Source organism: Urocampus carinirostris, chromosome 17 (genome assembly GCF_059441175.1).
Source record: "Urocampus carinirostris isolate Australia breed hairy pipefish chromosome 17, RoL_Ucar_1.0, whole genome shotgun sequence".
NCBI classification, from domain to species: domain Eukaryota; kingdom Metazoa; phylum Chordata; class Actinopteri; order Syngnathiformes; family Syngnathidae; genus Urocampus; species Urocampus carinirostris.
This window is the reverse complement of record NC_142365.1, coordinates 3,640,669-3,653,870: the sequence shown is the minus strand read 5'-3', so window position 1 is coordinate 3,653,870 and position 13,202 is coordinate 3,640,669. Positions and strand designations below refer to the sequence as shown.

At 42.5% G+C, this 13,202-nt stretch overlaps 2 protein-coding genes across 5 annotated transcripts in view; one reads left to right on the top strand and one right to left on the bottom strand.

Moving 5' to 3' along the window:
- Nucleotides 1–7,589, top strand: part of LOC148348969 (unconventional myosin-Ic-like) — a 46,533-nt gene extending 38,944 nt beyond the window's left edge. For all 4 annotated transcript variants that reach the window (XM_088320527.1, XM_088320530.1, XM_088320529.1 and 1 more), the window contains 5 exons: nt 969–1,104; nt 3,282–3,352; nt 3,419–3,516; nt 3,591–3,690; nt 4,885–7,589. In XM_088320527.1, coding sequence (XP_088176653.1) covers nt 969–1,104; nt 3,282–3,352; nt 3,419–3,516; nt 3,591–3,690; nt 4,885–4,911 — 432 coding nt within the window. In that variant the 3' untranslated portion in view covers nt 4,912–7,589. The remainder of the gene's footprint in view (nt 1–968; nt 1,105–3,281; nt 3,353–3,418; nt 3,517–3,590; nt 3,691–4,884) is intronic.
- Nucleotides 7,294–12,360, bottom strand: LOC148348968 (uncharacterized). The gene is made up of 5 exons (XM_088321657.1): nt 12,302–12,360; nt 10,273–10,450; nt 8,873–8,974; nt 8,608–8,799; nt 7,294–7,555 (listed from the first exon to the last, which is right to left on the bottom strand). The coding sequence occupies exons 1-5, from the start codon at nt 12,358–12,360 to the stop codon at nt 7,355–7,357; spliced, it is 732 nt and encodes a 243-aa protein (XP_088177783.1). The 3' UTR covers nt 7,294–7,354.
- Nucleotides 12,361–13,202: the final 842 nt, after the last annotated feature.

Here is a 13,202-nt window from a genome sequence, read left to right as displayed (position 1 = left end):
CCGTCTTTTCTTGTCCTGTTTATTGTCGATCTCCAGTTTTGTTTCCCGGCTATTTGTGTTGTGTTTGATATGGATCTTCAGTTCCTGCTATCGTTTCTGTCTATCTCGTCCTGCTTGTTATCGGACTCTAGTCTCCAGTGCCCTATATCAATCCTGTCTATCCCGTCCTGTCCGGTATCGACCCCATCTGTCCGATATCTGCTCGTGCAATTGGTATCAATCTCGTCGGCCTCTGGCTTCCTGTTGTTCCACGCCAGACCAGCTGCCTTACGTTTTCCGCCCAACGATCGCCGAATCACTAGTGTTTGGGTTAACGTGCATGACTGCCCCAGTTCCCGTAAAATAAAGGTTGTGTGAGAAACGTCACGCACCTGCGTTTTTTCCCCTGTTCCGGTTCTTGACAACCATTTTGTCTTCCTATAAAGAAGTTTTAACTCGTTTTGACAATATATATGACATTTTATAAAATTTCCCATATTCAGGTAAACATTTTCCGAACGCGGAAGTGGATCTTCCGTAGCGAGTGATGGCGATGTCAGGGACGGTAAAAATGGGTCGGTAGCCGGGACTGGAAGAGCAAGTCGGGGTCGGAAGCAAGTCGTAAGCCAGAACGGGAGAGTAGACGTAGTCGGGGACAAAAAGAGGTCGAAAGGCGGGACAGGAGAGCAGACGTGGTCAGGATCAAAATGGGTCGAAGCCGGAGACAGACGAGAGCAAAAACAAGACAGCGGGCGTCAGGGTAAAAAAAAAAAAAGGCTTGCCTTGTAAAAACAGAGGTTCGCAGACGGACTGAAAACAGGGGACAGACAGGACTGGGTTCAAGTAGTGACAGGGAGCCAATCAAAACCTGCGGCAGTTGGCGCCAAATGAGCAGGCACAACTGAGTCACATCAGTAATCATGACATGCTGGAGTATAAACAGGAAAAAATGAAAAAAGGATCCAACGATATGTGTGCTTTCTCCCCAGTACGCCGTCCCGGTCACAAAGTACGACAGAAGGGGCTTCAAGCCACGTTCACGTCAGCTCCTGCTCTCCAACACTTTCGCCGTGCTGGTGGACCGCGCCAAGATCAAGCAGAGGATCGACTACGCTGCCCTCGGAGGTTTAGTTATTTTGTGTTTTCTCTTTTTTTTTTCGATTTTGTTGCAACAAACATCACATCAAAAAACGAACAGATGACATGAAGAAGGAAAAAAATGGATGACAGGTTGAAGCTAAAGGCTTATAAAAGACCAGTCCGCAAAATAACTTTGGAGACCTTGTCTAACAGCAGTGTCTGAATCTCGTGATAAAAAGTGAGCGGCCACCAGGGGGCAGACAACTCTGAAAAGTTGCCTGCCCCATTTTTCACAACCTGAAACACAAGAAAACGATTAATCGCAGTATTAAGGATTGATAACCAGAATATATAACAGAACAACACTTTAAAATTACGTTTAGTATGAATCTACTTATGAAATTCATTGCATCGCTGTTTTCCATCTGCCATCAGTATGTACCTGTATTGACTCATCTTCATTCATGCAATGTTTACTACAAGCCACGTGAACTCCTCTTTCCACGATGCTTTTAATGTACGTTTACGTTTTGGAGCGCCATCAATTTTCTTAGCTTCTTTTGAATCTTTCTTCAGGGGCTTTGGCTTGATTCCTAACCACTTCTCCATTTTTCTTGTGTTCTCTGTGCGTCTACTGAAGGATGTTATACATTTGACTATAAGGGATTTTGTACGATGAAATACAAATTACATTTAAATGCAAAAAGATATTCACAGGCTGAGCTGTGGGGCGAGGTCAATGCAACCTTGTGGAGAATGATGTTTACAGGAACCGCGGGGAACTGGGACAAAGGGCTGATAAGATAATCAGCGACGCAGATGGCCCTGATGACGTGGAAACGCTCGGGGTCCAGACATCGAGGTGTGGGGGCGTTTCCTGGCACGCCCATGGGAGGAGCCGGCACACGAGCTGGCGGAAAAAACGTGGGCCGGAAGAACTTCAGAAGATCGAGGGAGAAGGGAGAGAAGAGGCTCGACGAAGACTCGAGCGACACTATGTCGGCTAATTCGATGGAGTTCACTTAGTTAAATATTTTAAGAAATGAAATCTGCCCCCGTGTGGAAATGCCGGTCTCTTGTCTATATTTTCCCAAAAAGAAACGAGCGCGCATTGTTAGGTGGTGTGTGGTTAATGGAGTCAGATAACTAATTGGAACAATTTGGTAAACGGTACATTTTAATATATTTAACTCCTAACACTACTTTGGGAAATGATATGCAAATACGCAACCTTATCACGCTCGGGAGAGTCCGGAAGTACGAAGTTAGTCGATGCGGGCTTCTGATTGGCTGCCGAGGATGCAAATTGCGGGGAAAATCTTGTGAAGAGGGACTGAAAAAATATCTTATTTCACAATGTAAGGCAGGGACGCTGTATCCAGGGGTTCTCGTGCAGTGGTTCCCATTTGGTCATTCTTCAGGACCCACTGTCCCAGTATTATTACAAGTCATGACCTAAATCACAAAATAAATTCCACTTTACGAATTTACTGAATTAAATGAACTTTGAACAATTTAAATGAAAAAAATACCAGAAAAAGCCAAATTGTCAAGACCAGAACAGAAACAGGACCCACTCGTGTAACCTTTCTCACAGTTTTATTGGAAAGAAGGGAAAGGGTTGCACACACGATCCGGAGATCGCTGTTCGTGGGGAGTAGGTTGCTCAGACGCGGAAGTGGGACTTCCGTGGCGAGCGATGGCGGTGTCGGGAACGGAAAAAACGGGGCAGTAGCCGGGATAGAAGATCAAAAACGTGAGCGGGATCGGAAACAAGTCGAAAGCCAGGAGAGGAGAGTAGACGTGGTTGAGATCAAAAAACAGGTCGTAATTCGGGATGGGAGAGCAGACGTGGTCAAGCTCAAAACAGATCGTAACGGGAGCAAAAAAAACAGGGCAGGTGAAAAAGGGCTTGCCGTGTATAAACAGAGATTTGCAGGACCAACACGGACCGACAAAAGGGGACTGACAGGACAGAGTTTAAATACTGAAAGGGAGCCAATTTGTCAACAAGCTGCAGCTGGTGGCCACGGGCGGGGCCAAATGGGCGCCATGGCAACCGTGGCACAAATTACTTCAAGTAATAATTGATTATTCCCTTTAATAGTACAATTAAAAACACTTCACTTCTGTGGCTTTGTCCTTAAGTTAAGATAAGGTCTCGTGACATTTTTTGCAGGATCACGACTGACTGCAAAGTGCATTTCTTTTTGTTTTTGCAGGCATCTCCGTGAGTTCCCTCAACGACGGGATGGTCGTCCTGCACCTTCCCGCCAAGGACAATAAGCAAAAGGTACGGGCCATCGAGCGAGCTTGGCTTATTTGTGAGTACGATATCACGATGCATGATCTCCCCCAGGGTGATATACTGCTCCACTGCTACCATGTGATCGAGCTGGTCACCAAACTGGCCCTGATGGCTCGCATGCTGAACCACGTCAACGTCAAAGCTGGCAGGTGAGACCCCCGTAAACCGGAAAACCCGAGACCTGCAAGCAAGTTCTTTTCTAACTGGGCTTTGGCTTTATTAGCGTTCGTTTTACGGGGGCGCGAGGCACCGAAGGCATCATCGATTTCGTCACCGGCTCCGAGCTGAAGGTGGCCAAAGGCAAAAGGGGCCACCTGCTTGTGGTGAGTCGGCAGCTGAGTTCATTTTCTTCAAGGACAAAGGTTTGGGCTTGACATTGGTGGGGACGTAGAGTATTTTTGTTAAAAGTGGAGCAGTATCTCACCCTGGGGGAGATCAAGACTGGGAGGTCACTGGTAAGAGCCTTGTTCGACACGGAGATAATAAAAATCAACAAAAATAGACGGGAACGATCCGAACTTACTACCTAGAACCAGGGTTGGGTAGGGTTACTTTAACTGGATTACTTTCAATGACTTTTGGATGACTCCAATACCAAATATGCTAATAAAAGACAAAAGAAACTAAATATGAATCAAATGATGACTCACAACACGTGTCAAGCTTTCTCTCCTGGCTTTGATCTCTTTGATCTTCGGCAAAACTAACATCAAATGCGACAGAAAGAAAATGAAAATAAATCCAAACAGCTTGCCGACATCATTTTTGCCGTTCTATGTATTCCGTTACTCCCCAAGCCTGCACAAAATTTTGTCATTTTATTCCTATTTAGTTTGTCTTTTATTAGCATATTTGGTATTGGAGTAATCCAAAAGTCATTAAAAGTAATCCAGTTAAAGTAACCCTACCCAACCCTGCCTAAAACTTACTACATTGATACTCATTGCCTCCCTGCTTAGGGTTGGAATTGTTGGGGTTGGTCACCTAATGATTAAAATATGGGAAAAAAAACGAGAAAAACAAAAATATTATAAAGGTATTCCTATTTTCAATGAGCACAAAATGTGTAGTGATCCTCCTTACAACTGAGTACATATATTGCAAAATATTCAACGCTTTGGGGGACTCAAAGTGGTTTTTCTAGCGCTGTGACGTCATCAGAGGAAGACACTTTTAAAAAGGGGAATCCCCTTAACACAACATGTGAAGCAGCTCCGAAACTAACGGAAATTGTAGTGAACAGTCATGTCAAGTCCTGTTTTTGTTTTGCCCTTAATCACAAAGAGTCTCAATGGGCTGCACAGATCAAAGACTATTGCAAACTAAAAACCTGCAAATATGCAAATAGTACAAACATTTTCTAGCGTTTTGGAGGATTTAGAATTTGGGGACAAAACAATGATTGCTCGTAATTGGTGGGGACATGTCCCCCCACGTCCATGCCCGAACTTTGCCCTTGATTTTGTTGCAATGAAGGCCGCCCAATGAATCATGGGTCCTGTTGGATTTGCCCCTAGACCGCCCCTCGGATGGACACCACATGAAGAAAAAGACCACATCAGATCGCTAACTAACACACTCGCTGCTCTCCATGCGACTAAGCACACTGCTTATGTTCAAAATGTTCCTCTCCTAGTGGCCGACGTGAGAATTGACTGACAGTCAAGTTTTGTTTTTTGCAATTATCATAAAAAAAGGGAGCCGGGACACTAAGAGCGATGAAATCCAATTTTTTAAATTATTTTTTTCTAAAAACATCCCGTTTCTTTTTCAGATTTAAAGGGACAGTGATTCATATTTGACCAATAGATGTTGAAATATTGTGTCCTGCAAACGAAAACGACCAAATTTTGCTAAATCTTTTAATTTATCACCCAAAATTGCGGTTTCTGATTCCCTTCGAACCAAATTTTAGAGCATTAAAAAAAATCCGGAAATTTCTATTCTTTAATTTTCTCACCCCTAGTATCCATCTTCCAACACTTTAAGGAACATTGTGTGTATTATTTGAACATTAGATGTTGTTGCATGGTGTACTGCAACTGAAACCGAGTGCTAACAAGCACAAGGAAGGGTAAAAACTGCAGACACAGTGACCAAAAAGAACAAGATGGCATGATTACCGATTTGGATCACCTATGCCTGCTGATTGGCTCCCTATCCCTTTTTAAGCCCAGTCCTGTCACTCTCCGGTTGTCAGTCCGTCAGCAAACCTCTGTTGTTACAAGGCAGGCATTTTTGACCCTGACTCTCGCCTGTCCTCAGTTTTCCACCTGTCCCGTCTGTCTCCGGCTGCGACCCGTTTTTGATCCCGACTACGTCTGCTCTCCCGTCCCGGCTTTTCGACCCGTTTCTGACCCCGACCACATTTTTGCTTTCCTGTCCCAGCTACCGACCTGTTTTTCCGTCCCTGACACCGCCATCTCCCGCTACAGAAGATCCACTTACGTATTCAGATCACGATCCGATTGCGAGAGCGGCTTGCTTCCCGTGTCCAGCGAGCACCGGATCGCGGGCGCTGCCCTTCCTTTCTTTTCAATAAACCTGTGGTCAACGCAACGCATTTGGGTCCTGACTCCGTTCTGGTCGTGACACAAGATGGCGGACAATCATGTCAGCTCCCTTAGGTGAGCCTCATGTTATGGAAGATCCACTTCCGATCTGATTGGTTCCCTGTCCTTTTTTAAGACCAGTCCTGTCACTCTCCGGTTGTTCCCGACACTGTCCCTATCTTTTTTCCCCGATATAACTGAGTAACGTTACGCGAGTGGGTTCTGTTTGCTATTCCGGTCCTGACACATTTGATATTTTTGCTAAATATTTAGATCAATACGGTTGTTTTCTTACCACTAGGAGGGGCTAAATAATACACACTGTTCCTTTTAAAAATATATACTTTTGGGGGCGTTTTGTTTCTTTGAAATTGATTGGAATTTCTTTTAATCGGATGATCTTTTTGATAGTTTTTGGCTTATTTGATTGATTTTGGGCAGCACGGCGGCGCAGTGGTTAGCGCGTGTGCGGCAGAGTTCTGAGGTCATGAGATCGAACCTCCTGTGTGGAGTTTGCATGTTCTCCCCGAGCTTGCGTGGGTTTCTCCCGGGAACTCCAATTTCCTCCCACATTCCAAAAACATGCAGGTTGATTGGCCGGTCCAAATTGTCCCTAGGTGGGAATGGGCGAGTGAGTTGTCTGTCTCTATGTGCCCTGCGACTTGCTGGCAACCAGTTCAGGCTGTCCCATGCCCACTGCCCGAAGATAGCTGGGACGGGCTCCAGCACCCCCGCGGCCCTACTGAGGATAAGCGGTGCAGATAATGGATGGAGGGAGTAAACGGTTGTCTATCTCTGTGTGCCCTGCAACTGGCTGGCAACCAGTTGAGGGTGTCCCCTGCCCACTGCCCGAAGATAGCTGGGACGGGCTCCAGCCCCCCCGCGGCCCTACTGAGGATAAGCGGTGCAGATAATGGATGGAGGGAGTAAACGGTTGTCTATCTCTGTGTGCCCTGCAACTGGCTGGCAACCAGTTGAGGGTGTCCCCTGCCCACTGCCCGAAGATAGCTGGGACGGGCTCCAGCCCCCCCACGGCCCTACTGAGGATAAGCGGTGCAGATAATGAATGGATGGATGATCATATGATATTTTTGCTAATTATCTAGATCAACACTGTTGTTTTTTACCACTAAAAGGGGCGAAATAATACACACTGTTCCTTTTAAAAATATATAGGCCATCATTTGAGGAAAGATGCAAAAAGAATACATGAAGCCCTTTCATTTTTTATTCAAATATGCAAATGTATACATTATAAAACACCAAATTCCATTTAAATATCACTCTGCAAGATAAATAACACAACTGCAATACATTAAATAAATATAGCAAATAAATAAATACATCAACGTATCTCAAGGTTCCAAAGCAGGATGTTGTGATGTCTCATCGGAGCTTACACATCACAACAAACTAGACGGGAACGAAAACTATCTCACGAGACGGACTGTGATTTGGAGGCCAAAAGGAGGAAGTCTCGGGCCAACTTGGTGAAGTAAAGGTCCAGATCTCTTAAGATGATGTAACCGTCCACGCGCAATTCCCACAAGGTTTTCGAAACGCTCCATTGCTTCGGGGACGTCCCGACGGGGGGTGGCGGAGTCGGTGTCCTGCTGCTGCTCTTTATGTAACTCATCTTGAAAAAGAAATCAATAAAAGCAATTATTTCATCGGTGTGAATTGGATTTATTGATTTTTGTATGTACTGTGTTTTCCGGAGGAGAAGGAGCATCTAAAAAACACAAATTGTGTCAAGAACTGAAACAGGATCAGGACCCAAATGCGTGACGTTTCTCACACAAGCCTTTTATTTTACAGGAAATGGGGAGTCATGCACGTTAGGCAGCGGTCTGGAGAATAATAAACAGGACAAAAATAGACGGGAACAAAACTAGAAACCGATTTTAAAGGAGACAAAAAAACAGGAACAATACTGGACAGGAAATGGCAACAGGACCAAGTCAAAACCCACGTCTTTTATTTTACGGTAAATGGGGAGTCATGCACGTTAGGCAGCAGTCTGGCGTGGAATGTTAGGAAGCCAGACGCCGATGAGATCGATACCAATTGCCTGAGTAGATATCAGACAGATGGGGTCGATACTGGACTGGACAGGACAGACAGGATTGATATTGAAACAGGATATCGAAATTAAACAGGACAAAAATAAACGGGAACTAAACTAGAAACCGATATTCAAGAGGACAAAAAATAAACAGGAACAATACCGGACAGGTCGATACAGGATGAGACAGACAGGGTTGATAATGAAACAGGATATCGAAATAAAACAGGACAAACTAGACGGGAACAAAAACTGGAGAGAATAATAAACAGGACAAAAATAGACGGGAACGACCAGTTTTTCCGCCCCTGACACCGCCATCGCTCGCTACGGAAGATCCACTTCCGTGTTCGGATCACAATCGGAGTACGAGAGCGACTTGCTTCCCGCGTCCAGCGAACACCGGATCATAGGCGCAGCCCTTTCCTCTTTCCTCCAATAAAACTTGTGTTAAACGCGACGCAATTGGGTCTTGCTTCCGTTCTGGTCCTGACCGATCCGACCGTTTTCTCAACCGCATCAAGCTTTCTTATTCCACTTTCATTTCAAAAGAAACGGCTCGTGTATGTATTCTGTGTATGTATTTGTTCGTGTGTGAGCTTGACAAAACGCGGGAAGCTAACCTGATTGCCGACGTATTCCATTAAGTCCTTCAGATCCAACTCAACATTTCTGAAGCTCTCCCATACAGCATTGAGGTTCTTCTGCGTTCCTTTCTTCTCTTTGGCCTCCGTTTGCAGCAATTTCCTCTTCCACTCCATCCGGTTCCTGTAGGCCTGCATGTCGGACACGGCGCCGTTCAGTCGCTCCCAATCCTGGACACCAAACCATCTCAGAAGCCGTTTCCTGGCTCGTTGTTTTTTGTGTGTTTTGCTAACAAAGACCGACCGTAAGATGGAGCCAGCTGGTAAAATCCGTGGAAAGCTGAGGTAGATCCTTCAAGTAGCTATCCCTGTCCTCAAAGTCTGGATTTCCTAACTGTTGCTCCTTCTGATGAAAGAATCAGACATTTTTATAAAACACGGCACAAAAAATCCATCTGTCAGGACGGCTGGTCTATTTATTTATATATCAGAGCCAAGATATAAGCGAGTTAAGCGGCTGCTTAGGCCCCCGCAACCACTAGGGGGCCCCCAAGAATGGTTCACTTTTTTGGTCCTCATTGTCCACTCAAAAATAGAGTAGTAGAACATAAAATGAATCTTAAGTGTAGAAGTGATCAAGTAATAAGGGCCCCAAACTTCATTTTGCTTTGCATAAAGGTGCTGCTACATATACCGAAGCCATATCTCTCCAAGTGGGAGGTGGCGAGAGTCAAGAACCCACTAACATTCACCAAATCCTAACCCTAAAACCTAACGCTAACCCTCTAACTCTAACCCTCTAACCCTAGCCCTCTAACCCTCAAACCCTAACCCTCTAACTCTAACCCACTAACTCTAACCCTCTTACCCTAATCCTAACCCTACAACCCTAACCCTCTAACCCTAACTCTAACCCTCAAACCCTAACCCTAATACCTAACTCTAACCCTCTCACCCTAGCCCTCTAACCCTAGCCCTCTAACCCTAACCCTCTAACCCTAACCCTCTAACCCTCTTACCCTGACCCTAACCCAAACCCTAATCCCAACCCTAACCCTCTAACCCTAACCCTCCAACCCTAACCCTCCAACCCTAACCCTCCAACCCTAACCCTCCAACCCTAACCCTCCAACCCTAACCCTCCAATCCTAACCCTCCAATCCTAACCCTCTAACCCTAACCCCAACCCTAACCCTCAAACCCTAACCCTGAAACCCTAAAACCTAACGCTAACCCTAACCCTCTAACCCTCTCACCCTAACCCTCTCACCCTAACCCTCTCACCCTAACCCTCTAACCCTAGCCCTCTAACCCTGAAACCCTAACCCTCTAACCCTAGCCCTCTAACCCTGAAACCCTAACCCTAACCCTCTAACTATAACCCTCTTACCCTGACCCTAACCCAAACCCTAATCCTAACCCTCCAACCCTAACCCCCTAACCCTAACCCTAACCCTCCAACCCTAACCCTCCAATCCTAACCCCCAAACCCTAACCCTAACCCTACTTCACTCTTCCCAACCTGACACAGAACATTAAGCCCACAACAAGGGCTGAGTTGCTGTGCCGTGCAACCCTCCTTTAGCAGAGAGACCCGACACCGTACAACGGTTTACCCCCTCTGCATCATATGGTTTTATCAGACCTCGGCCCTCCCCAGGAGCCAAGGTTAGCCAAGAAAGTCAAGGAGGGTTAGTGGCTTACGTATTCACTCATCAGCTGCTGGACCCGGGTTCGGGCGGACCTGACGAGGCGGAAAGAGTTGCTGTAGCGAGCTTTTTGGATGCCGAGTGGCTGGCAGGACGACTCGGCCTGGATTAGGATCCAGCAGAGGAGGATCCGAGTCCAATCTCCGGCAAGCATCTGGAAAACCGGTACGGACCTTAAATACTTGCAAACGTCTTGCATTGGTTTGGAACAAAAATCATTTGAATATTTAAAGTTTTACAGCAGGAATCCTCCATCTTTTTAAAGCCAAGAGTTATTAACAGGTTGTTCTTCGTAAAATTATAATATAATATTCTTGTTTTTCGTAAAAGCAGGACTGAAATAATCTCAGTCGACCACTAAAACATCTACCTTGTGTGTCTCCAACAAAAATACTATTAAAAAATATACAGAACCAAATATAAAAAGTAGTACTTGACTTAGTATTTTAGTTTGCTTTTATTCTGAAAGAAAAAAAAAACAACAAAAATACTACAACAAATATACAACGACAAAAATACTACAGAAATACGACAAAAACACCACCACAGTAATACTGTATTATAAAAATACTACAAAAATAGAACTACAGTAATATTAAAAAAACACTACAAAATGACTACAACAATAAAACGACACTAATACTACAAAAACACCGCTACAGTAATACTACAATAAAATACAACCAAAATACAACAAAAAAATACAACTACAAATATACAACTGCAGAAATACTACAGAAATACTACAAAATACTCGTATGGAAATATTTCATAAACACTTCTGCGAAAATACGACAAAAATACCACTACAGTAGTATTTTTGTCGTATTTAGTACAAAACTACTACAAATATAATACAAATCTTACTTTGGAAATACTACAAAAATACTAGGAAAGTAATACTGCAGAAACATAACAGAAGTGCCGCAAATTAAGCTCCAGTAATACTACAACAATACCACCACAGTAATAGTGTATTACAAAAATACTACAAAAAATAGAACTACAGTAAAATTGAAAAAAAATACTAGAAAATTACTACAACAATAAAACGACAGTAATACTACAAAAACACTGCTACAGTAATACCATAATACAAAAAGACAACAAAAAAATCACAACAAAATATGACAAGAAATAGATCATCAGTAATATTACAAAAATACCACAGAAATACTACAAAAAGTAATAGTAATACAATAAAAATACTGCAGAAATACGACAAAAACACCACCACAGTAATACTGTATTACAAAAATACTACAAAAATAGAATTAGGGTAAAATTTAAAAAAATACTACAAAATTACTACAACAATAAAACGACAGTAATACTACAAAAACACTGCTACAGTAATACCTTAATACAAAAATACAACAAAAAAATCACAACAAAATATGACAAGAAATAGAACATCAGTAATATACAAAAATACCACAGAAATACTACAAAAAGTAACAGTAATACAATAAAAATACTGCAGAATTACTGAAATATACCACTACAGTAATTCTAATCCTAATTCTAAATAAATATCAAATAAAGTGCTATCGTTGTTACTGTATGGAAACCGATTTGATAAAACAAATGTATTTAAGAACAAATATAAAAAAAATATAACATGTATATTTATTCATAAATGAAAAATGATTTAGGGCCCTGGGCCGCATTTTTTAACCCATTGCGGCCCCTGAATCCGAATAATTGCCCACTACTACAAAAAACTACAAAAAAAACTTCTCTTTTATTGCACGATTGTCATAACTCAGGCCAGCCTCTAAGCGCTACTTTTCAACCCAACAGTCTTTTCTCATTTTTTCTCTTTAAGGGCTTTACAACCTGTTTCACCCCCGTCTCATCTCGTTGCATACAACCTCGATATCAATGACAGTAATTCAAATATTCAAATATAATCGGTTAATAGGCAAAGATAAAGACTTTTTCTACCAATTTGAATCCTGTTTTTCTTATTTTACTGAAACATTTAAGAAAAAAGATAAATATTTTACTCTTTGTTAGCTTACCTTGGAAAGGGATCAGTGCGGTGCAAGGGATAAATCTCCATGGCGGCGTTGGACGGCATTCTGACTTTATACGTCTGGTGTTTTCGTTCCCGACTGATCTGGGGTTTTTTTACCCTCTTACTTTTGGTTGCCGAATCTTGCGGTTACGTAGATGAATCACTGGAAGAGGAACTCCTACGCTAGCAATATTTTGCACTGGTGCCTTTGAGCAAGGCGACGATCCAAACTGCGCTTCTCCATGATTTTCTGTCGGAAGAAGAACAGTAATGCCGCAAATTAAGCTACAGTAATACTAAAAAAATACTCCAGAAACCCTTCAAAAACACCAGCACAGTAATACTGTATTACAAAAATACTACAAAAATTAGAACTACAGTAAAATAAAATACTACAAAATTACTACAACAATAAAACGACAGTAATACTATAATACAAAAATACAACTACAAATATGCAACTGCAGAAATACTACAAAATACTCCTATGGAAACACTACTGCAGAAATACTACAAAAATACGACAGATATAATACAAAACTTCTATGGAAATACTTTAGAAATACTAAATAAATACTACTGCAGAAAACATAACAGAAATGCCGCAAATTAAGCTACAGTAATACTAAAAAAATACTCCAGAAATCCTTCAAAAATACCACCACAGTAATACTGTATTACAAAAATACTACAAAAATTAGAACTACAGTAAAATAAAATACTACAAAATTACTACAACAATAAAACGACAGTAATACTATAATACAAAAATACAACTACAAATATGCAACTGCAGAAATACTACAAAATACTCCTATGGAAACACTTCTGCAGAAATACTACAAAAATACGACAGATTTAATACAAAACTTCTATGGAAATACTTTAGAAATACTAAATAAATA